The following is a 22,538-nucleotide window of genomic DNA, read 5'->3' on the forward strand; positions in this document are numbered from 1 at the left end:
GGCATGTTACCTGTCTCCCCCCTCCAGCATAGGCGCAGCAGCCATGGGGGAACTCAGGGGGCATGTGACATGTCTCCCCCTCCAGCATAGGTGCATCAGCCATGGGGGAACTCAGGGGGCATGTGACATGTCTCCCCCCTCCAGCATAGGTGAGAGTGCAGCAGCCATGGGGGAACTCAGGGGGCATGTGACCTGTCTCCCCCTCCAGCATAAGTGAGAGTGCAGCAGCCATGGGGGAACTCAGGGGGCATGTGACATGTCTCCCCCTCCAGCATAGGTGAGGGTATAGCAGCCATGGGGGAACTCAGGGGGCATGTGACATATCTCCCCCCTCCAGCATAGGTGAGAGTGCAGCAGCCATTCGGGAACTCAGGGGGCATGTGACGTGTCTCTCCCCTCTAGCATAGGTGAGAGTGCAGCAGCCATTGGGGAACTCAGGGGGCATGGGACATGTCTCCCCCCTCCAGCATAGGTGAGAGTGCAGCAGCCATGGGGGAACTCAGGGGGCATGTGACATGTCTCCCCCTCCAGCATAGGTGAGAGTGCAGCAGCCACGGGGGGAACTCAGGGGGCATGTGACATGTCTCCCCCCTCCAGCATAGGTGAGAGTGCAGCAGCCATGGGGAACTCAGGGGGCATGTGACATGTCTCCCCCTCCAGCATAGGTGCAGCAGCCATGGGGGAACTCAGGGGGTATGTGACATGTCTCCCCCTCCAGCATAGGTGATGGTGCAGCAGCCATGGGGGAACTCAGGGGGCATGTGACCTGTCTCACCCCTCCAGCATGGGTGAGAGTGCGGCAGCCATGGGGGAATTTAGGGGGCATGTGACATGTCTCCCCCCTCCAGCATAGGTGCAGCAGCCATGGGGGAACTCAGGGGGCATGTGGCATGTCTCCCCCCTCCAGCATAGGTGCAGCAGCCATGGGGGAACTCAGGGGGCATGTAACATGTCTTCCCCCTCCAGCATAGGTGAGAGTGCAGCTGCCATGGGGGAACTCAGGGGGCATGTGACATATCTCCCACCTCCAGCATAGGTGAGAGTGCAGCAGCCATTCGGGAACTCAGGGGGCATGTGACGTGTCTCTCCCCTCTAGCATAGGTGAGAGTGCAGCAGCCATTGGGGAACTCAGGGGGCATGGGACATGTCTCTCCCTCCAGCATAGGTGCAGCAGCCATGGGGAACTCAGGGGGCATGTGACATGTCTCCCCCTCCAGCATAGGTGCAGCAGACATTCAGGGGGCATGTGACATGTCTCCCCCTCCAGCATAGGTGCAGAAGCCATGGGGGAACTCAGGGGGCATGTGACATGTCTCCCCCCTTCAGCATAGGTGAGGGTATAGCAGCCATGGGGGAACTCAGGGGGCATGTGACCTGTCTCCCCGTCCAGCATAGGTGCATCAGCCATGGGGGAACTCAGGGGGCATGTGACATGTCTCCCCCCTCCAGCATAGGTGAGAGTGCAGCAGCCATGGGGGAACTCAGGGGGCATGTGACATGTCTCCCCCTCCAGCATAGGTGAGAGTGCAGCAGCCACGGGGGGGAACTCAGGGGGCATGTGACATGTCTCCCCCCTCCAGCATAGGTGAGAGTGCAGCAGCCATGGGGAACTCAGGGGGCATGTGAAATAAATGTCTCCCCCTCCAGCATAGGTGCAGCAGCCATGGGGGAACTCAGGGGGTATGTGACATGTCTCCCCCTCCAGCATAGGTGAGGGTGCAGCAGCCATGGGGGAACTCAGGGGGCATGTGACCTGTCTCCCCCCTCCAGCATGGGTGAGAGTGCGGCAGCCATGGGGGAACTCAGGGGGCATGTGACATGTCTCCCCCCTCCAGCATAGGTGCAGCAGCCATGGGGGACCTCAGGGGGCATGCAACATGTCTTCCCCCTCCAGCATAATTGAGAGTGCAGCTGCCATGGGGGAACTCAGGGGGCATGTGACATATCTCCCCCCTCCAGCATAGGTGAGAGTGCAGCAGCAATTCGGGAACTCAGGGGGCATGTGACAAGTCTCTCCCTCCAGCATAGGTGCAGCAGCCATGGGGGAACTCAGGGGGCATGTGACGTGTCTCTCCCCTCTAGCATAGGTGAGAGTGCAGCAGCCATTGGGGAACTCAGGGGGCATGGGACATTTCTCTCCCTCCAGCATAGGTTCAGCAGCCATGGGGAACTCAGGGGGCATGTGACCTGTCTCCCCCTCCAGCATAGGTGCAGAAGCCATGGGGGAACTCAGGGGGCATGTGACATGTCTCCCCCCTTCAGCATAGGTGAGGGTATAGCAGCCATGGGGGAACTCAGGGGGCATGTGACCTGTCTCCCCGTCCAGCATAGGTGCAGCAGCCATGGGGGAACTCAGGGGGCATGTGACATGTCTCCTCCCTCCAGCATAGGTGAGAGTGCAGCAGCCATGGGGGAACTCAGGGGGCATGTGACATGTCTCTCCCCTCTAGCATAGGTGAGAGTGCAGCAGCCATTGGGGAACTCAGGGGGCATGGGACATGTCTCTCTCTCCAGCATAGGTGCAGCAGCCATGGGGAACTCAGGGGGCATGTGACCTGTCTCCCCCTCCAGCATAGGTGCAGAAGCCATGGGGGAACTCAGGGGGCATGTGACATGTCTCCCCCCTTCAGCATAGGTGAGGGTATAGCAGCCATGGGGGAACTCAGGGGGCATGTGACCTGTCTCCCCGTCCAGCATAGGTGCAGCAGCCATGGGGGAACTCAGGGGGCATGTGACATGTCTCCCCCCTCCAGCATAGGTGAGAGTGCAGCAGCCATGGGGGAACTCAGGGGGCATGTGACATGTCTCCCCCTCCAGCATAGGTGAGAGTGCAGCAGCCACGGGGGGGAACTCAGGGGGCATGTGACATGTCTCCCCCCTCCAGCATAGGTGAGAGTGCAGCAGCCATGGGGAACTCAGGGGGCATGTGACATGTCTCCCCCTCCAGCATAGGTGCAGCAGCCATGGGGGAACTCAGGGGGTATGTGACATGTCTCCCCCTCAAGCATAGGTGAGGGTGCAGCAGCCATGGGGGAACTCAGGGGGCATGTGACCTGTCTCCTCCTCCAGCATAGGTGAGAGTGCGGCAGCCATGGGGGAACTCAGGGCAGCCATGGGGGAACTCAGGGGGCATGTGACATGTCTCCCCCTCCAGCATAGGTGCAGCAGCCATGGGGGAACTCAGGGGGCATGCAACATGTCTTCCCCCTCCAGCATAGGTGAGAGTGCAGCAGCCATGGGGGAACTCAGGGAGCATATGACATGTCTCCCCCCTCCAGCATAGGTGAAAGTGCAGCAGCCATGGGGGAACTCAGGGGGCATGTGACATGTCTCCCCCCTTCAGCATAGGTGAGAGTGTAGCAGCCATGGGGGAACTCAGGGGGAACGTGACCTGTCTCCCCTCTCCAGCATAGGTGAAAGTGCAGCAGCCATGGGGGAACTCAGGGGGCATGTGCAGTAGCTTTCCTACCGTCAAGCGGCAGGAGCGGTCCGCACCGGGTGTCCTCATGGTGTGGGGGTGACACCCGGAGTCCTGTGCTGCCGCCCCTGCCGCTGTGCTCGGCTCGCCTGTGGCCCTAATCCCTGCAGGGGCCTCGGGCTGGGCTGCCCCCTGTGTTCCCCTCCCTCCCATCAGACCAACAGATCAGCGCGGCGAGCGCCGTGACAGACCTACACAGACTGCGCGGGACCCGACTACTTCATATGCGGAAGTGACGACACTCGTCACCTCCTGCATATGAGCCGACTCGCGCGGCTGCACAGTGTGCACCGCTCTGTCAGCCGGGTCCCACGCTGATCTGAGGTCTCTGCCCCTGCTCGCCGCGCTGATCTGCAGGTCTGATGGGAGGAGGGAGGGAGAGCGAGAAACACTACCTACCATTCACTCCTACCTACCGAAACCCACATATTGCTACCCATCTATCTCTAACCACTCTACTACCTAACCACCTACTGCTGCCTACTTACCTACCTAAACCTTACCTACCCACACACTGCTGTCTACCTACCTTAAACCCCACAAACTGTTTCCTACCTACCTAAACCCACACACTGCTACCTACCTAAACCCACATATTGCTACCCATCTATCTAACCACTATACTACCTAACCACTCACTGCTGCCTACCTACCTAAACCTTACCAACATACCTAACCACCCACCCACTGCTACCTAAACTTTACCTACCTAACCACCCACCCAAACCCACACACTGCTACCTACCCACCCACACACTGCTGCCTACCTACCTAAACCCACACACTGCTACCTTACTTAGATAAAACCCCACAAACTGCTACCTACCTACCCACACACTGCTACCTACCTACTCACACCCTGCTACCTATATACTTAAACCCACACACTGCTATGTATCTAAACCCACAAACTGCTACCTACCTAAACCCACACACTGCTACCTACCTGCGTACCTAAAACCCCACAAGCTCCTACCTTCCTACCTACCTACACACTGCTACCTACCTACCTAAACCCACACACTGCTACCTACCTGTATATCTAAAACCCCCACACACTACTACCTACCTAAACCCACACACTGCTACCTATCTACTTACCTAAAACCCCACAAATTTCTACCTACCTACCTACCCACACACTGCTACCTACCTGCCTACTCACGCACACACTGCTACCTACCTACCTAAACCCACACACTGCTACCTACCTGCCTACCTAAAACTCCACAAGCTCCTACCTACCTACAGCTACCTACCTACCTAAACCCACAAACTGCTACCTATCTGCCTATCTAAAACCCCACAAGCTCCTACCTACATACACACACACTGCTACCGGACTACCTAAACCCACACATTGCTACCTACCTAAACCCACATATTGCTACCCATCTATCTAACCACCATACTACCTAACCACTCACCAGGGCCGGATTTGTACTTTCCAGCGCCCTAGGCCGGCTGTCACCAACCGCCCCCCCCCCCCCTTCTGTCCAACTCTGACTAGTTTGAACGCCCCCCCCCCCCCCCCCCCCCTGTTTTGCTGCTTTGCCCTGTTCACAGAGGCGGGACAAGGTCCTCCAGCACCCAAGGCTGAGACACGAAAGTGCGCCCCTCCATCTCTCCACCCCAGCTGTCACACACTGATTGCTACTTGACTAAGAGGCACCCCAGGGCCCCCAACACCTTAATCTCTAGTTATCTGGCTTGTTGTCACTTCCATGTATCTCCTTTTCTTATTTCTTTCTGCTTCAAACACAATTAGGAATGACAGCTGAAGGAATTGTGCGCCCCCTCCTACACTGCGCCCTGAGGCTGGAGCCTCTCCAGCCTGTGCCTCGGCCCGGCCCTGCCACTCACTGCTGCCTACCTACCTAAACCTTACCAACATATCTAACCACCCACCCACTGCTACCTAAACTTTACCTACCTAACCACCCACCCAAACCCACACACTGCTACCTACCCACCCACACACTGCTACCTACCTACCTAAACCCACACACTGCTACCTTACTTAGATAAAACCCCACAAACTGCTACCTACCCACCCATACACTGCTACCTACCTACCCACCCATACACTGCTACCTACCCACCCATACAATGCTACCTACCTACCCACACACTGCTACCTACCTACCTACCCACACACTGCTACCTACCTACCCACACACTGCTACCTATATACTTAAACCCACACACTGCTATCTACCTAAACCCACACACTGCTGCCTACCTACCTAAACCCACACACTGCTACCTACCTGCCTACCTAAAACCCCACAAGCTCCTACCTTCCTACCTACCCACACATTGCTACCTACCTACCTAAACCCACACACTGCTACCTACCTGCCTACCTAAAACCCCACAAGCTCCTACCTACCGCTACCTACCTACCTAAACCCACAAACTGCTACCTATCTGCCTATCTAAAACCCCACAAGCTCCTACCTAACTACACACACACTGCTACCGGACTACCTAAACTCACACATTGCTATCTACCTACCTAAAACCCCACAAACTGCTACCTACCTACCCACACATTGCTACCTACCTAAACAAATACACTGCTACCCACCGACCTAAAACCACACACATTGCTACCTACCTACCCAACCACCGCCTGGGGACACCCTGATACCTATACTGGGGGCCAACTTACTACCTATACTTGGGGGGGGCACCTTACTACCTATACTGTGGACACTTAGCACCTATACTGTTGATACTTACCACCTATACTGGGGACACCTTCCTACTTATACTGGGGACACCTTACCACCTATACTGGGGGGCCCCCTACATATTTATGTGACTTGCCACATATACTGGGGAGTTGGTACCCACATCTAGTTATATAGTGGAGTCTCCACCCATGGCCACACCCAATTTGCCTCAGAGGAGCTCACAATCTAATCCTACCATAGTCATAGTCTAATGTCCTACCCTATTATGTATTAATTTAGCTCTGACATCTCCTGCAGCACTTTACAGAGTACATAGGCATGTGACTGACTGTCCTCAGAGGAGCTCACACTCTAATCCTACCATAATCATAGTGTAATGTCCTACCATATTATTATTCTGTATTTATATAGCGCTGACATCTCCTGCAGCACTGTACAGAGTACATAGTCATGTCACTGACTGTCCTCAGAGCTTACAATCTAATCCTACCACAGTCATAGTCTAGTGTTCTACAATATTATTATTATGTATTTATAATAATTATTATTTATTTATATAGCACTGACATCTTCTGCAGCACATTACTGAGTACACAGTCATGTCACTGACTGTCCTCAGAGGAGCTCATAGTCTAATCCTACCACTGTCTCACTGTCACGCTCCACTAATTTTCATCTTTTTTTTGGGGGGGGGGGGGGGGGGGGGTGTCTGTGGATAATTAGCACCGGGTGTCAAATACCCTAGGTACGCCACTGGGCATGTGACATGTCTCCCCCATCCAGCATAGGCGCAACAGCCATGGGGGAACTCAGGGGGCATGTGACATGTCTCCCCCTCCAGCATAGGTGCAGCAGCCATGGGGGAACTCAGGGGGCATGTGACATGTCTCCCCCCTCCAGCATAGGTGAGAGTGCAGCAGCCATGGGGGAACTCAGGGGGCATGTAACATGTCTCCCTCCTCCAGCATAGGTGAGAGTTCAGCAGCCATGGGGGAACTCAGGGGGCATGTGACATGTCTCTCCCCTCCAGCATAGGTGAGAGTAGAGCAGCCATGGGGGAACTCAGGGGGCATGTGACATGTCTCCCCCTCCAGCATAGGTGAGAGTGCAGTAGCCATAGGGGAACTCAGGTAGAGTGACCAGACGTCCCGGATTGCCCGGGACACGTCCCGGATTCAGGGTCCACTGTCCCAGGCAGCATGAGGTCCCGGGAAACGTCCCGTTTTCAGCAGCGGGACGTCCCGGCCTCGGGACGCTGGCCACTCTATGCTTATGAACTGGCAGCGGCGTCTATAGACGCCGTGCCAGTTCATTGCCCGCAGCCCCGCTCCAGCCTCCTCCTCCGGTGTCTGTTCCGACACCGGCAGGCAAGCAGGGCTACGGCAAGATGGCTGCCGAAGCCCTGTACTGGAGACTATTTGTCTCCAGTACAGGGCTTCGGGCGCCATCTTGCCGTAGCCCTGCTCTGCCAGGCTGTCAGCACGGGAGACTTCAGGAGGAAGGTGGTCCCGGGAGCAGCGCGCCAGAGGCCGGAGACTTCTGCCAGGTGAGTAAATGCTTTCTTTTTCAGGTGAAATGTTTGCCCGCATTGTTTCTTTTCTGGGGAAATGTTTGCCCGCATTGTTTCTTTTCTGGGGAAATGTTTGCCCGCATTGCGTTTCTTTTCTGGGGAAATGTTTGCCCGCATTGCGTTTCTTTTCTGGTGAAATGTTTGCCCGCATTGCGTTTTTCTTTTCTGGTGAAATGTTTGCCCGCATTGCGTTTCTTTTCTGGGGAAATGTTTGCCCGCATTGCGTTCCTTTTCTGGGGAAATGTTTGCCCGCATTACGTTAATTTTCTGGGGAAATGTTTGCCCGCATTGCAGTAATTTTTTGGTGAAATGTTTGCCCGCATTGCAGTAATTTTCTGGTGAAATGTTTGCCCGCATTGCGTTTATTTTGTACTGACATGTTGCCCGCATTGTGTTTATTTTGTACTGACATGTTTGCCCGCATTGCATTTTTATTTTGTACTGACATGGTTGCCCGCATTGCGTTTATTTTGTACTGACATGTTTGCCCGCATTGCGTTTATTTTGTACTGACATGTTGCCCGCATTGCGTTTATTTTGAGCTGACATGTTGCCCATTGCATTTAGTTTCTGGTGTCCGGGGTAACTGTTACTGCAATTATTATTAAATGGTCATAGATGGCTATGTTTGCTGCTTTGTGGTTACGGTATACTATTAGCATCACACAGTTTCTGCACACCCATGATGCAAAGTCTCGTTTGTCCACATCATGGCGTAAACACTGCTTTCTTATGCCTCGCTGTTACATCATTACGTTAGCTCCGCCCATACAATGTCATGGCCACGCCCATTTTTTGTTGCGCCGCAGGCCCCCCCCCCCCCCCCCGGTCTTCAGCGCTGTGCACTCTTCAGTCCTCCCCACTTTTCGCCGCTGCCGCCCCCCCCCCCTGCACCCACCCTCCCTGTCCCAGGTTGGACCTACAAAAATCTGGTCACTCTAACTCAGGGGGCATGTGACATGTCTCTCCCCTCTAGCATAGGTGAGAGTGCAGCAGCCATGAGGGAACTCAGGGGGCATGTGACCTGTCTCCCCCCTCCAGCATAGGTGCAGCAGCCATGGGGGAACTCAGGGGGCATGTGACATGTCTCCCCCCCCCAGCATAGGTGAGAGTGCAGCAGCCATAGGGGAACTCAGGGGGCATGTGACATGTCTTCCCCTCCAACATAGGTGCAGCAGCCATGGGGGAACTCAGGCGGCATGTGACCTGTCTTCCCCTCCAGCATAGGTGCAGCAGCCATGGGGGAACTCAGGGGGCATGTGACATGTCTTCCCCTCCAACATAGGTGCAGCAGCCATGGGGGAACTCAGGCGGCATGTGACCTGTCTTCCCCTCCAGCATAGGTGCAGCAGCCATGGGGGAACTCAGGGGGCATGTGACATGTCTTCCCCTCCAACATAGGTGCAGCAGCCATGGGGGAACTCAGGCGGCATGTGACCTGTCTTCCCCTCCAACATAGGTGCAGCAGCCATAGGGGAACTCAGGGGGCATGTGACATGTCTTCCCCTCCAGCATAGGTGCAGCAGCCATGGGGGAACTCAGGCGGCATGTGACCTGTCTCCCCCTCCAGCATAGGTGCAGCAGCCATGGGGGAACTCAGGGGGCATGCAACATGTCTCCCCTCTCCAGCATAGGTGAGAGTGCAGCAGATGTGAAGAAACACAGGGGACAGGTGACGTGTCTGCCCCCCCCCCCCCCAAAAAAAAAACAACAATAAAAATAAGATGTCACATACCATTTTACCGCAGCGCACCCACTGCACTATGAACCTCTTGCACCGTGAATGGTGGCTGCATTGCAGAGTTGCCATTGTGCCGCTCCACTGTGAATGTAGCCTTAGGCCCCATTTGTAGTCATGCTGCCATGACGCTCTGTTGATGGGCGGCATCCATGTCGGAGTAGAAGTGATTGAAACATATAAAAGGCATCTCCATTATGTTTAGGCCACACCCTGGCCTGACACTAGTCGGTGGGGGTGGGGGGGCTAGGAGGCTCTGATGTCATCTCTTACTGTTCAGCGTGTGAGGAAATAGAATCCGGCAGACAAGGGCTCGCATTGGCGTCCCCTGTATATGCCATTCACACCGCCGCACATCCATCTGCGGCATAAGCTGCTGGACATTATTTGGCAACACTGTGGCTCATAATGCCCGGAGGATTTCCCCATGAGGATATAAATGGAGCTGTTGGCTTGGAAAACAAACGGCGGGCAAACTGCAGATTGAATGGACGCATCTCAGGGCAGGTAATTCATCACGCTGTGCCTGTGATAATGAGTTAATGCTATTTGCAAGCCCCATGCTTGCATCTCTGGTATTGGCTTTCACCTGCCCTGTATGCTGCTTGCTTGCTGCTGCTTTCATCGCATATCCTTTCAGAGACATCTTGTGCATGGAACTGTATTGCTACTTGCACACACAAGCATTTAAGTCTGCGAGTGGCACTTAATCTATGCTTAGGAGAAAATGCTTCTACATTAGTGATGAGTGTTTATGCTGGCAAAGATTGGAATAAACATAGCAGTTATTATAATCAATAAGGATTTTTGTGCAGCACATGAACTGTGACTCCCAATATCTCCCTGCAGCAAGTTACACTCTTTTTGTGTGTGGCAAGTTTGAAAAGCACATTTCCCTGTGAAGTACTGACTTTCTGCACTTTGGTCTCTGATACATGGACTTTTGCCCAGATCAGCATGCATATGATACAGCACAAATGATATTATGCCATTCATCTAAAAGCCCATGGACATTTTGTCATTATTCCAGCCCCAGTACCCCTAGGGCAGTAATGGCGAACCTTTCAGAGGCCGAGTGCCCAAACTGCGACCCAGCATCGACTTATTTATCACTGAATGCCTATGGGGGGGGGGATGTTGCGTGCCACGCTGAAAAATGGGCGTGGCTATGACATTGTATGGGCGGAGCTAACGTAATGTGATGTAACAGCGAGGCATAAGAAAGCAGTGTTTCCGCCATGATGTGGTGAAACGAGGATTCGCATCATGGGTGTGCAGAAGCTGTGTGATGCTATTTATTAGTATACCCGCCGTAACCCCAAAGCAGCAAATATAGCCAACTATGACCATTAAATAATAAATGCAGCAACAGTTACCTCAGACACCAGAAAATAAACGTAATGAAGGCAACATTTCAGCAGAAAATAACACAGTAGGCAACATTTCAGCAGAAAGTAACGCAGTGGGCAACATTACAGCAGAAAACGCAGTGGGCAACATTTCAGCAGAAAATAAACGCAGTGGGCAACATTTCAGCAGAAAATAAACGCAGTGGGCAACATTTCAGCAGAAAATAAACGCAGTGGGCTGCATTTCACCAGAAAATAAGCGCAGTGGGCAGCATTTCACCAGAAAATAAACGCAGTGGGCAGCATTTCACCAGAAAATAAACGCAGTGGGCAACATTTCACCAGAAAATAAACGCAGTGAGCAGCATTTCACCAGAAAATAAGCGCAGTGGGCAGCATTTCACCAGAAAATAAATGCAGTGGGCAACATTTCACCAGAAAATAAACACAGTGGGCAACATTTCACCAGAAAATTAACGCAGTGGGCGGCATATCACCAGAAAATAAACGCAGTGGGCAACATTTCAGCCGAAAATGAACACATTGGGCAGCATTTCACCAGAAAATAAAGACAATAGGCAGCATTTCACCAGAAAATAAACGCAGTGGGCAACATTTCAGCAGAAAATAAACACACTGGGCAGCATTTCACCAGAAAATAAACGCAGTGGGGAACATTTCAGCAGAAAATAAAACACAGTGGGCGGCATTTCACCAGAAAATAAAAGCAGTGGGCAACATTTCAGCAGAAAATAAACGCAGTGGGCAATATTTCAGCCCCCCTCCCTTCACCCCACAGATGTCAAATCTTTTCAGACTTACGTCTGAAGATGCAGGATGCTTCTGCTGCCCAGGGCTGGATTGGATGGAGTGAAGTCAGTGTCTGTGGACGCTGGAGTGCCCCAACTGCCCAGGGCTGTGTCTCCTCTCTTGGGCCGCAAACCTCAAAATTGCGCCGAACCCCTTCAGGGTGGGCGGAGCTAAGCAACTCCCCCCGCAACACAATAGGCCAGCCACTCAGCCTCCTCTGTCATCATTCTCCTCCGGCGATTATGCCAGCAGCCTCAGGGGCGACGGAGCCGCTCTTGTATGCTCCAGCCCACTCTTCTCACACCTCATCATCTTGCTAGGCTTAGCAAAGTGAGGGGGCAGAGCCGATTAGCCTCCTCCGGACCAAGTCATCCCCCTCCGGTGATTAGCACAGCAGGGGGCGGCGGAGCCGCTCTCGTCCCCTCCTCCTCCATCATCATCTTGTTGCGGGGGGGGGGGGGGGGGGGGCGGAACCATGCAATGCCTCCGTGCAAGCCCCATTCGTAATGCTGTGGGTGGCCATGATGTGACACAAGGTGGCAGCGGCATTGCAGACATGTGGCGATGGCGACACGGCGTGCCCGCAGATTCGGCTATGCGTGCCGGGTCTGGCACGCGTGCCATAGGTTCACCAACACTGGTGAAATTTCCTCTGTTATAATTTGAGTATAGCCTTAGTGTCCGTTAGTATTGTACATGACGTCATACATAAAGGGAGCCTCCGCTCCTTTGGTGTTTTAAGGTTTTATTTGTGTGGGTGGGGGGTTGTTTGCCACATTTATATCCGAGTGTTTATTTTAGTAGTTTGAATAAATTAAATTGATCTTTTTTGTACTAATTAATACTCTTAAGTTATTGGTCAGAATCTTTTGTGTGTCAATATTTTATTTACCCATTTGTAGTAAAGCCTTGTGGTGCGCCACAGTGTACCACTTATTGCGGCGGTGTGGCGGGGGCCTTGTGGTATAAAGCCAAGTGGCATATCAGTGTTGATCCTTGACATAGTCTAAGTTTTTAATTTTTGCCCCCCATCTATTTGGTTTTGATACCACTACTAAATCAGAACTATAAAGAGTTAATGTGAGGAATCACACTATGGTATCAAATATTTTTACTTGGATATTATACCAATAGAGAGGAAAAGTTCAGGAAACCAAAAAGTATATTATCATATTGTTTGATGATCAAAAAGTACAAAAATTCACAAAACAATCGCAAAAAGTGAGAATAATGCATCCATCCATTAACAAGGATGTGGTACATTAGGCCTACCAAGGGCTTGAAATGCTGTATAACTTGAAATTTTTCTGGCAACAGCGCCGGCTTGGTTTGGGTTAAACAACCTTCGTCAGGCCTTATAGATACAATGTGTATCTGGTTCACAATTCAGATAGACCAGAGCTAAACAGGGCATCTGGACAAACTAAAGCCAGGAAAGACCACCCCTATAGGGCAATGAACTATCCGATCAGCCATGATACAGCATGACCAAAGAAGGAACTTCCTCCTTTGATCATGCTGTATTTTTTAGGTCACTGGCGTGCCTACAGACTTCCTTCTGTAATAAGGAAACTGGGTAATCTTTAATTGAAATGCTGGTTAAAGCAATAAAATAGAAGAAGAAATTGTCAAGGACACACATTATGCAAAGGTTTGCCCTGTTTTGTACACGCAGTATCTTAGACATAGTAGCAGAATGATTACATGAGCACACAAGAAAAACCCCATAAAATTTCACTACTTACATTCTTCAGTGGCACACAAGGCGCACTCAGTACTGAGGACCAAGTAAAACAAGCAGGTATACCTGAAAGAAGTCATGGCCTAATTCACCCTGTGACTTTATGACTGTCCACCTGCTGCATTTAGCTTTTGTAGTGCCATGAACAACTGCTAACAACAACTAATATTTCTAGAGTTTTACTGGTCACGTGTTTTCTCATGCATCACTTTCTTTAACCACTTAAGATATATCCATCCAGATAGACTGTGCAGTTGCCGCTGCCTGAGACGCGAGATTGCGCGCTCCCATGTGCGCTCCGGCTGCCTGCCATTACCCCCCCCCCTCCCGATCAGTGAATGGGAATATAATTCCCATTCACCGATCTAAGTCCCCCGCAGAAAAACCAACGCTTTCTAATCAGAGAGCGCGGTATTTCTGCAAAAAAAAAATTACAGCCTTCTTATAGTTCCTGGTAGCGTGATCGTATGCTCCAGGAATTTTTTGACTGTAGCCATCTTGTGGCCAAACAGTAAACTACACCCACATACATTTTTTACATTACATTACATTATTTTACATTGAAAATTAGCTGTTTCAATCCCACACCAAAAATTATCCAAATACATTTTTTTATAAAAAAATAAAAATAAAACAAATTACAATAAAAAAAAAAGTTACCTAAGGGTCTGAACTTTTTAAATATACATGTCAAGAGAGTATCTTATTATATTTTTTAAGAGACTCTGTAACAACAAAATTTTCATCCTTATTTCTTCTATCCTATAAGTTCCTATACCTGTTCTAATATGCTCTGTCTAACTGCAGCCTTTCCTAGTTGTACAGTGGCTGTATTATCTCTGTTATATGATCTAATCTTCTCTCCTCTGTCCTGTCTGTTGGGCTGAGGCAGTCAAGCTGGAATATGTTGTGTTGCTTGTGATTGGATATAAGCTATACACACCCTCTCCAGGCCCCCTGCACACTCTGTATGACTCACACACTGAGCTCCTCTCAGCCTATTACTTGCTATGTCTTTTGTTTGTAAACACTGCATAAAAATGGCAATTACAAGCCAGGATTGTAGCAGGGAGTGGCAGAAACAGCACAGAGGGGCCCAGGAGAACATAATGAATAGAATGGTATGCTTTTTATTGTAAGAATTGTAGAGTACAGATTCTCTTTAAAGTTATAATCTTGTAAATAGTGATGGACGCAAATAAAAAAAAATGCACCTTTATTTCTAAATAAAATATCAGCGCCATAAATTGTGATAGGGACATAATTTAAATGGTGTAATAACCGGGATAAATGGGCAAATAAAATACATCAGTTTTAATTACGGTAGCATATATTAATTTTAAACTATAATGGACAAAAACTGAGAAATAATGATTTTTTTCCATTTCTTTCTTAATCTTCCTGTTAAAATAGATTTAGAAAAAAATAATTCTTAGCAAAATGTACCACCCAAAGAAAACTTAATTAGTGGCGAAAAAAACAAGATATAGATTAATTAATTGTGATAAGTAGCGATAAAGTTATTGGCGAATGAATGGAATGTGAACTTTGCTCGGATGCATACGATTTTCGACACTGTAGGCTGAAGTGGTTAGAGGGAACCTAAACTGAGAAGCATATGGATTTTTCCTCTTAAAATAATACCAGTTGCCTGACTCTCCTGCTGATCCCGTGTCTCTAACACTTTTAGCCACAGCCCCTCAACAAGTGTGGAGATCAGGTGCTCTGACTGAAGTCAGACTGGATTAGCTGCATGCTTGTTTCAGATGTGTGATTCAACCACCACTACAGCCAAAGAGCTCAGCAGGACTGCCAGGCAACTGGTATTGTTTAAAAGGAAACATCCATATCCCTCTCAGTTAAGGTTCCCTTTAAGCATATACAGTATAAACTATTAGCAAAAGTTGGTAGCAAAAGTTGGTTTGGGTTAAACACCCTTCGGCAGGCCTTATAGATACAATGATTATCTGGTTTACAATTAAGATAGACTAGAGCTAAACAGGGCATCGGGACAAACTAAAGCCAGGAAAGACCACCCCTATAGGGCAATGAACTATCCGATCACCCATGATACAGCATGACCAAAGAAGGAAATTCCTCCTCTGATCATGCTGTATTTTTTAGGTCACTGGCGTGCCTACAGACTTCCTTCTGTGATAAGGAAACTAGGTAATCTATAACTGAAATGCTGTTTAAAGCAATAAAATGGAAGAAGAAATTGTCAAGGACACACATTATGCAAAGGTTTGCCCTGTTTTGTACACGCAGTATCTTAGACATAGTAGCAGAATGATTACTTAAACACACAAAAAAACCCATAAAATTTCACTGCTTACATTCTTCAGTGGCACATAAGGCGCACTTAGTACTGATGACCAAGTAAAACAAGCAGGTATACCTGAAAGAAGTCATGGCCTAATTCACCCTGTGACTTTGTGACTGTCCACCTGCTGCATTTAGCTTTTGTAGTGCCATGAACAACTGCTAACAACAACTAATATTTCTAGAGTTTTACTGGTCACGTGTTTTCTCATGCATCACTTTCTTTAAGCATATACAGTATAAACTAGTAGGAAAAGTAGTCAGGAGCACTAAAGTAGGCCAATCCCACCCCAGTACCCAAGGGGTCACCACAATATCAATCTTCAAGGACCGGTACCACACTAGAGGATGTGAGCTCAATTACTTTATTCCAAAATTATGACAGCAATGACAGACGCTGTTTCGGCCTCACAGGGCCTTTCTCAAGTTGCTCAAGAGTCACCCTGTCATGATTTTGGAATAAAGTAATTGAGCTTACATTTTCTAGTGTGGTGCCGGTCCTTGAAGATTGATATAGTATAAACTATGTTAATTTTGCACATAATTTGTTTGATAAATTACTACATAGGTTTGAAATTATTTCAGAACAACTTTCTAGTCCTGACCAAGTGTTTATTATAAGTGACTTAAAGAGAACCCAAGGTGAGACTGGTGTGGAGGCTGCCATATTTCTTTCCTTTCAAACAATGCAATTTTCTAGGAAGAAGAGGAGCGCTTCATAGTGCATTACCATAAAAGACAGCTTTTATTCGCAAAGTTTAAAAATGTACTTACAAAGTGTAGGAGAATATGCGCATGTAAGCGGGCAGGTATGCCTCTGTGGCCAGCAGTGCGTGCTCCGGTGGAACAGGTGCTTGTCTTGCTAGGGGTGGGTGGAGCCTGGACCTGGCGTGCCTGTAGCGTCAGTATGCGTTTCAGTGCTCTGCACCTTTGACAGATGATGCTACCGGTACTGGTGTGCCCCATATGTACACGGCCGTATCGAGGACAACTACGATGGCCGTGTGGGGTAAAATTGTAACCTTTAGCATTTGGTGTGACGGAACTGGAGGAGGCGGGGAGGTGGGCGTGAACACTTGGCAGCATGTGTGTCAATCAGCTAGCCAACAGGGCTCAAACTCCCCGCACTCACAGACTAGTATTATAGAACAACGGGTTCCCATATATGTTGAAAATACAATATTAACCACTTCCGGATTCCGGGTGGTTTGGCTGATCTGTGCTGCGGGGGCTCTTCAGCCCGCAGCACAGATCAGAAATCAGGCAGGGCGATCAGACCTCCCCCCTTTTTTCCCCACTAGGGGGATGTCCTGCTGGGGGGGTCTGATCGCCGCCGCGCTGCTGTGCCTAGCGGGGGGGGGGCTCCTCAAAGCCCCCCTCCGCAGCACTAGTCCTCCCTCTGCCTCCTTCCTTCCCTCTCCCGTCCCCTGTGTGTGGCGCAGGACGGAAAGCCGTCCTGCGCCGGATAGGATAGGCTTTAGCCTATCAGATGCCGGCGATCCCCGGCCAATCAGTGGCCGGGGATCGCCGATCTCCTCTATGGCGCTGCTGCGCAGCAGCGCCGTATATATGTAAACACCGGGGAAGATCTTCCCCGCGTGTTTACATTTACCCTGCGAGCCGCAATCGGCGGCTCGCAGGGTGTTCACGGAGACACCCTCCGTGAACTGACATGGAACGGCCGCTCATACGAGCGGCCGTTTCCATGGAAACCACTTCAGGATTCAGGGGCGTAGTTAAGCGTACGCAGAATCCTGAAGTGGTTAATAACACTATAAATAATTTAGCCAACTGATTGATACACACGCTGCCAAGTGTTCACACAAGTGTTCACGCCCACCCACACCAAACGCTAAAGGTTCAGATTTTACCCCCCACAGCCATCGTAGTTGTCATGGATATGGCCGCGTACATATGGGGTGTGTCAGTTCCGGCAGCGTCATCTGACGAAGGCGCAGAATGCCGAACGCGTAATGACGCTACAGGCACGCCAGGTTCAGGCTCTGCCCACTCCTAACGAGACGAGCACCCTTTCCACCGGAACACACACTGCTAGCCACAGAAGTGTACAAACGATCCACAAAGGGGGACACAGCGGAGGTACCTGCCCGCTTACATGCGCATATTCTACTACACTTTGTAAGTACATTTTTAAACTTTGCGAATTAAAGCGAATTTTTATAGTAATGCACTATGGAGCGCTCCTCTTCTTCCTAGACACTTGCACATCCCAAACCTCAGGAGCAGAACCGTGCATCTACCACTCTCCACTTTCTACGGAGGTGCTTGTAGCTTGTCTACTCAGTGCGGTAGCGCAAAGAACTTGTTTAATTTTTGGATTGCAAACAATGCAATTTGCCTGGCTGTTTTCCGGACTTTTAGCCATAGACCCTGAACAAGCATGCAAAATGAGGTGCTCTGAATCAAGCCTGACTGGGTTAGCTACACGTTTGTTACAAGGTTGTGACTCAGACACTGCTGATGCCAGACGTTCAACAGGACTGCCAGGTAAATGGTATTATTTACAAGGAAATAAATACGGCAGCCTCCATAACATTCTCACAGTGCCAGCTCTGTGACCAGAATGGATTTATACAACATTTCTTAAAGTTGGCTCGAGTGTTTTAATTCATAAAAGCTGTAAAGCTTTTAGGTACTGTGTACTTCTTACTTTTATATTTTTATTCTTATAGGAGACCTAGGTTCAAATCTTTGCTTTTCATATTTCTGTAAGCCAGCCACTATTCAGTAAAGAGTTCTTGGGCAAGACTCCCTAACACTGCTACTGCCTACTGAGCACGCCCTAGTGGCTGCCTCTAGGGCGCTTTGAGTCTGACAGAAGAAAAGTGGGAATTATTATTATTATAGACTTCTGTACTTTTTTTGCCAGAGTGGGGTAGAAAGGGGACACATGAAGAGTTCGTATGCCCAACAGCAATGGACACAGTGTGTGTGTGTGTGTGTGTGTGTGTGTGTGTGTGTGTGTGTGTATTTTTATCTTTCCCACCAATGACATACACTTGCAAATAAAGAAGAGGGGGGGGGGGGGGGTCTCCATGCTGTTTTTTTCATAAAAAAAAATATCTAAGTCCCAAACATACAGAGGTAGTTGCACAGCAGATTCGGCCCTTTGGACAACTCCCTCTGTTTTGTATGCTCAGATATCTGCATCCGATCCTTATGGAGATGGTTATAAAATGTATACGTACTGTATGTGAAATAACTCTTGTTAAGGCACGTACACACGCCTGATTTATTCAAACGACGGGCTGTCAGACCCGCCCGCAGGGCGGACGTTGTAGTGACAGTCGTGGTTGGGGTGTCTTGGCACCCTATGGAAAATAATACAGGAGACAAAAAAGGGAGCTCGATAGTGCAGTATGTCAATAATAGGTGTGTGGAGAAATCAATTGATTGAAAGGGCTACTCACAAAGGAGGGTTGCAAGGGGCAACCGACCACAGGAAGCAGGTGGAGACGATTAACCCGACTCCACTCGGGGTGGTCCTGGACGGACCTGGTTGCGGTCGCTCTCTTAGATGAAAAAGGATGGACAAAACATTAACCGTGGTAAAACAACGGGTGTTCTGTCACCACCCCTCGTACAAACATGTACAGGGGGTATAACTATGCACAATAAGGGAAAGAGGCGCCCTGATTTGAATAAAAGCTTTTAAAACCAGTTTAAAAACGAAAAAGAAAAATGAGGTATCTTACCTCAATGACGAAATCTCTGTAAACTAACAAAAGATTTTTATTTTTTTTCAAAATAAAAAATATTTGACGAGATTTCGTCATTAAGGTAAGATACCTCATTTTTCTTTATCGTTTTTAAACTGGTTTTAAAAGTGTTTACTCAAATCAGGGCGCCTCTTTCCCTTATTGTTCTAGTGACAGTTTCTGTGTGTACAGTGGATCCGTCAAAACCAGCCTTATCAGCCCGCCGACAGACTGTGCACACACAGAAACTGTCGCTAGAACGGCCGCCCCGGGAGCGGGTCTGACGACCTGTCATTTGAATAAATCAGGCGGGTGAACGCACCTTTAGATTCATGAATAAAGCAACCAGTAAGATGTGATACTCTGTAGTGATGTATGCACTGATTACAGCATCCAAAGCGTTACTGCATCGGTTTCTATGTCACTGTTGCTGCTTTGAGGCACGCATGGCCGTCCTAATCCTTGTTCTCTCCATTCCATTCCAGTACTCTGCATAAAACACCTACAATTTGAAGCTGAGCAAGTTGCTTTGAAGAATCTGAAGCTTTCCAACAGCATTGCTCCCCCAGCCGCTCATTATTCTGCTGTAACGCCTGTTATCATTCTGTTCTTGTTGATCATAGCAGTATCAATATTCAGTGTGAGAAGAGCCAAGTCCAAGAAGATCCTTTGCTGGAAACAGAGCTATGAGAGACTAAATGGCAGTTCCCAAAGTATGGCATACTGTGATGATGAGATTATTCAAAAGAAGGGCTCTGATGCTGAGGAAGAAGATAGTATGGATGAATGTGATGTAGTATATAGTACTAATAATGGAACTGTATACAAAAAGTATAGCTTTAAGTTAAAACCAGGTAATATTAATACATTGCAGGAGCTAGCGTGCATAAATAAAGTATGATCATAGGAAATAAATTCTTCCTTTACAGTCATGTACACAGTTTCCAGCCATCAGATATCAGACTAACACATGCATAGTGCAATGATAAAACCTATGGGGGAGAGATTGTTTTTTTAACAGATAGTATTTGGATTTCCCAGAATGAAGTTCTAAGTCAGACATTGTCACTTTAACATTAGGGAAATAATCTGAAGTAAGGTTATTATTTTGCTAGTTTATGATATAGAAGATATAAAAGGAGCAAGGATTAATTGTGTACTTTGTAAAGAATTTAGAATGGTTGGATCTAGATGGAATAGAACACTCTACAAGTGTAGATAGAGTGTTTGTGTGTCTCAGTATATCCACTTATTTGAGTGTCACTGTCAATGCATGAGAGAAAAAGGCATCAGCTTGACAGTGTTTTTCTTGGCTAGTGTCTGTTATATCCAATGCCAGCACTAGAATTCATGGGGTACCCCAGAGAAACTTTGTTCTCCCCCCTCCCCCCCACCATTGTTCACACCCCTTTCCTTGCCTCCCCTTGGTGCCCTTCATGGCTTTGAGGCCCACCTCACAAGGGTTAGAAAGCAAGTGTGGCCACCATTATCTTCACACCCATAACAAGTGTAGCCACAGAAACACCTGATCTGAAGTATAGTCCCCTGTATCAGAGGAAGGAAATTCAATTAAATTTAGATTTTAGTGCAGTTCAGTGGAGTCATCAGGACAGAAAACAGACTGCAGTAAAAATGATCAAACAATATAAATGTTACTGCAATAAACTTTTTTTTTTGCTATGGAAATAAGAACAAATGCAGGTGCAGAGTGAATCTCTTCAGAGTAGTGAATCTTGGGCTAATCCATTATTTACTCGACATAAAACTACAAATCTTTTGACTGGTCAAATAGTTCTCTACATTGTATTTCCACTGTGTATACAGCAGTATGCGTGAAATCGTTTTGTATTTCTTTGTAGTGCTCTCTGATTAATGAAGCATATAAATGTAGTTCTGCTTTCATTATTTGTTTTATCTGTATCATTTGTACCTTGTTCATTTCAAGCTTGCGCTTTTATTTTAAAAGTCTGAGTTTTACTTGAGAATCTGAATAAATGAAACAAAGTGCTTGTTTGTAAAGAGACTCACCATGTGTTTTCTTTATAGTTAAAAATATGCTCTGAGTATTGTAGTAGCCCTTCGTGGCTTATGCACAAAGGGAGACTCGTTAATATTTGCAAGTGGTTAAGGGATTTCTCTAAACTTTGTGTTGATACATTGAGAACAATCTTCTTGATCCACCACTTTAGCCGATGTCCACTTAACTTCTTCAGTGAATTAGTTGTGGGCATCAACTAGCTCATTATCTGTCCACACAAAGGTTACCATTTTCATCTCATTTGAGCCCCCAAGTTCATCAATGCTGCTTTTAAGCTTTTGTGATGATTTTACGAATTCTTTAGGTTTGTAGATTTAAATAACATTTGCATGTCTTTTAATGTTCTATTAGACAGTGGAATGTCCGATGGCAGTGGCGTATTTAGAGGGATGCAGGCATGGCTCACAGGGCAGCCATCAGGGGGGGGACAAGTGACACTGCAGTGAGGGGCCCAGGGCTTCTGAGGGCCCTGGCCCCCCAAGTGCTGGAAAGGCCGCATGTGCTGGCTGCGGGCCTGTGGCTCACTAACCAGCACACCGCATTCCAGCACTGAAAGAAGAGTGACATCAGCGCTTGAACGTGGGGAGCAGATGAGTAAGCCCGCTACAGTGGACTTTCTATACTTGGGCCCCAACTATATATGGCTACAGGCTACCTATACTGGGACACCACCTATACCTGGCAACCTATACTGGGGCTGTGCAGGGTGCTGACATGCTGGAACAGGGTGCTGGCTTACTGTAGTGGCTAGATAGTGTTCTGGCTAAGGCCTGCGGGACCTGGGTTCGAATATTGGCTCTTCCTGTTCAGTAAGCCAACGCTTCCTCAGTAGGAGACCTTGGGCAAGACTCCTTAACACTGCTTCTGCCTATAGAGCACGTCCTAGTGGCTGTAGCTCTGGCGCAGGCTTGCTGGGGCAGGGTGCTGGCTGGCTGTGGCTGAACTTGTATCAGTCTCTTAGCAATATAGCAATATTGTAGAACACATCACTTGAAGAAAACATATAAACTTTAAATTCCTGACTGAAACAGACATGACAGGAACAATGTCTCTACACCAGGGCTTAATGCGAGG

The 22,538-nt window shown here is 48.7% G+C and overlaps 1 protein-coding gene across 1 annotated transcript in view; it reads left to right on the forward strand.

Moving 5' to 3' along the window:
• Positions 1–21,300, forward strand: part of LOC137563302 (proprotein convertase subtilisin/kexin type 5-like) — a 200,730-nt gene extending 179,430 nt beyond the window's left edge. Inside the window, exon 16 of the mRNA XM_068275591.1 lies at positions 19,912–21,300. Within this exon, the coding sequence (XP_068131692.1) occupies positions 19,912–20,327 (416 nt within the window). The 3' untranslated portion in view covers positions 20,328–21,300. The remainder of the gene's footprint in view (positions 1–19,911) is intronic.
• The last annotated feature ends 1,238 nt before the right edge of the window (positions 21,301–22,538 follow it).

Source organism: Hyperolius riggenbachi, chromosome 3 (genome assembly GCF_040937935.1).
Source record: "Hyperolius riggenbachi isolate aHypRig1 chromosome 3, aHypRig1.pri, whole genome shotgun sequence".
Classification (NCBI taxonomy): Eukaryota; Metazoa; Chordata; class Amphibia; order Anura; family Hyperoliidae; genus Hyperolius; species Hyperolius riggenbachi.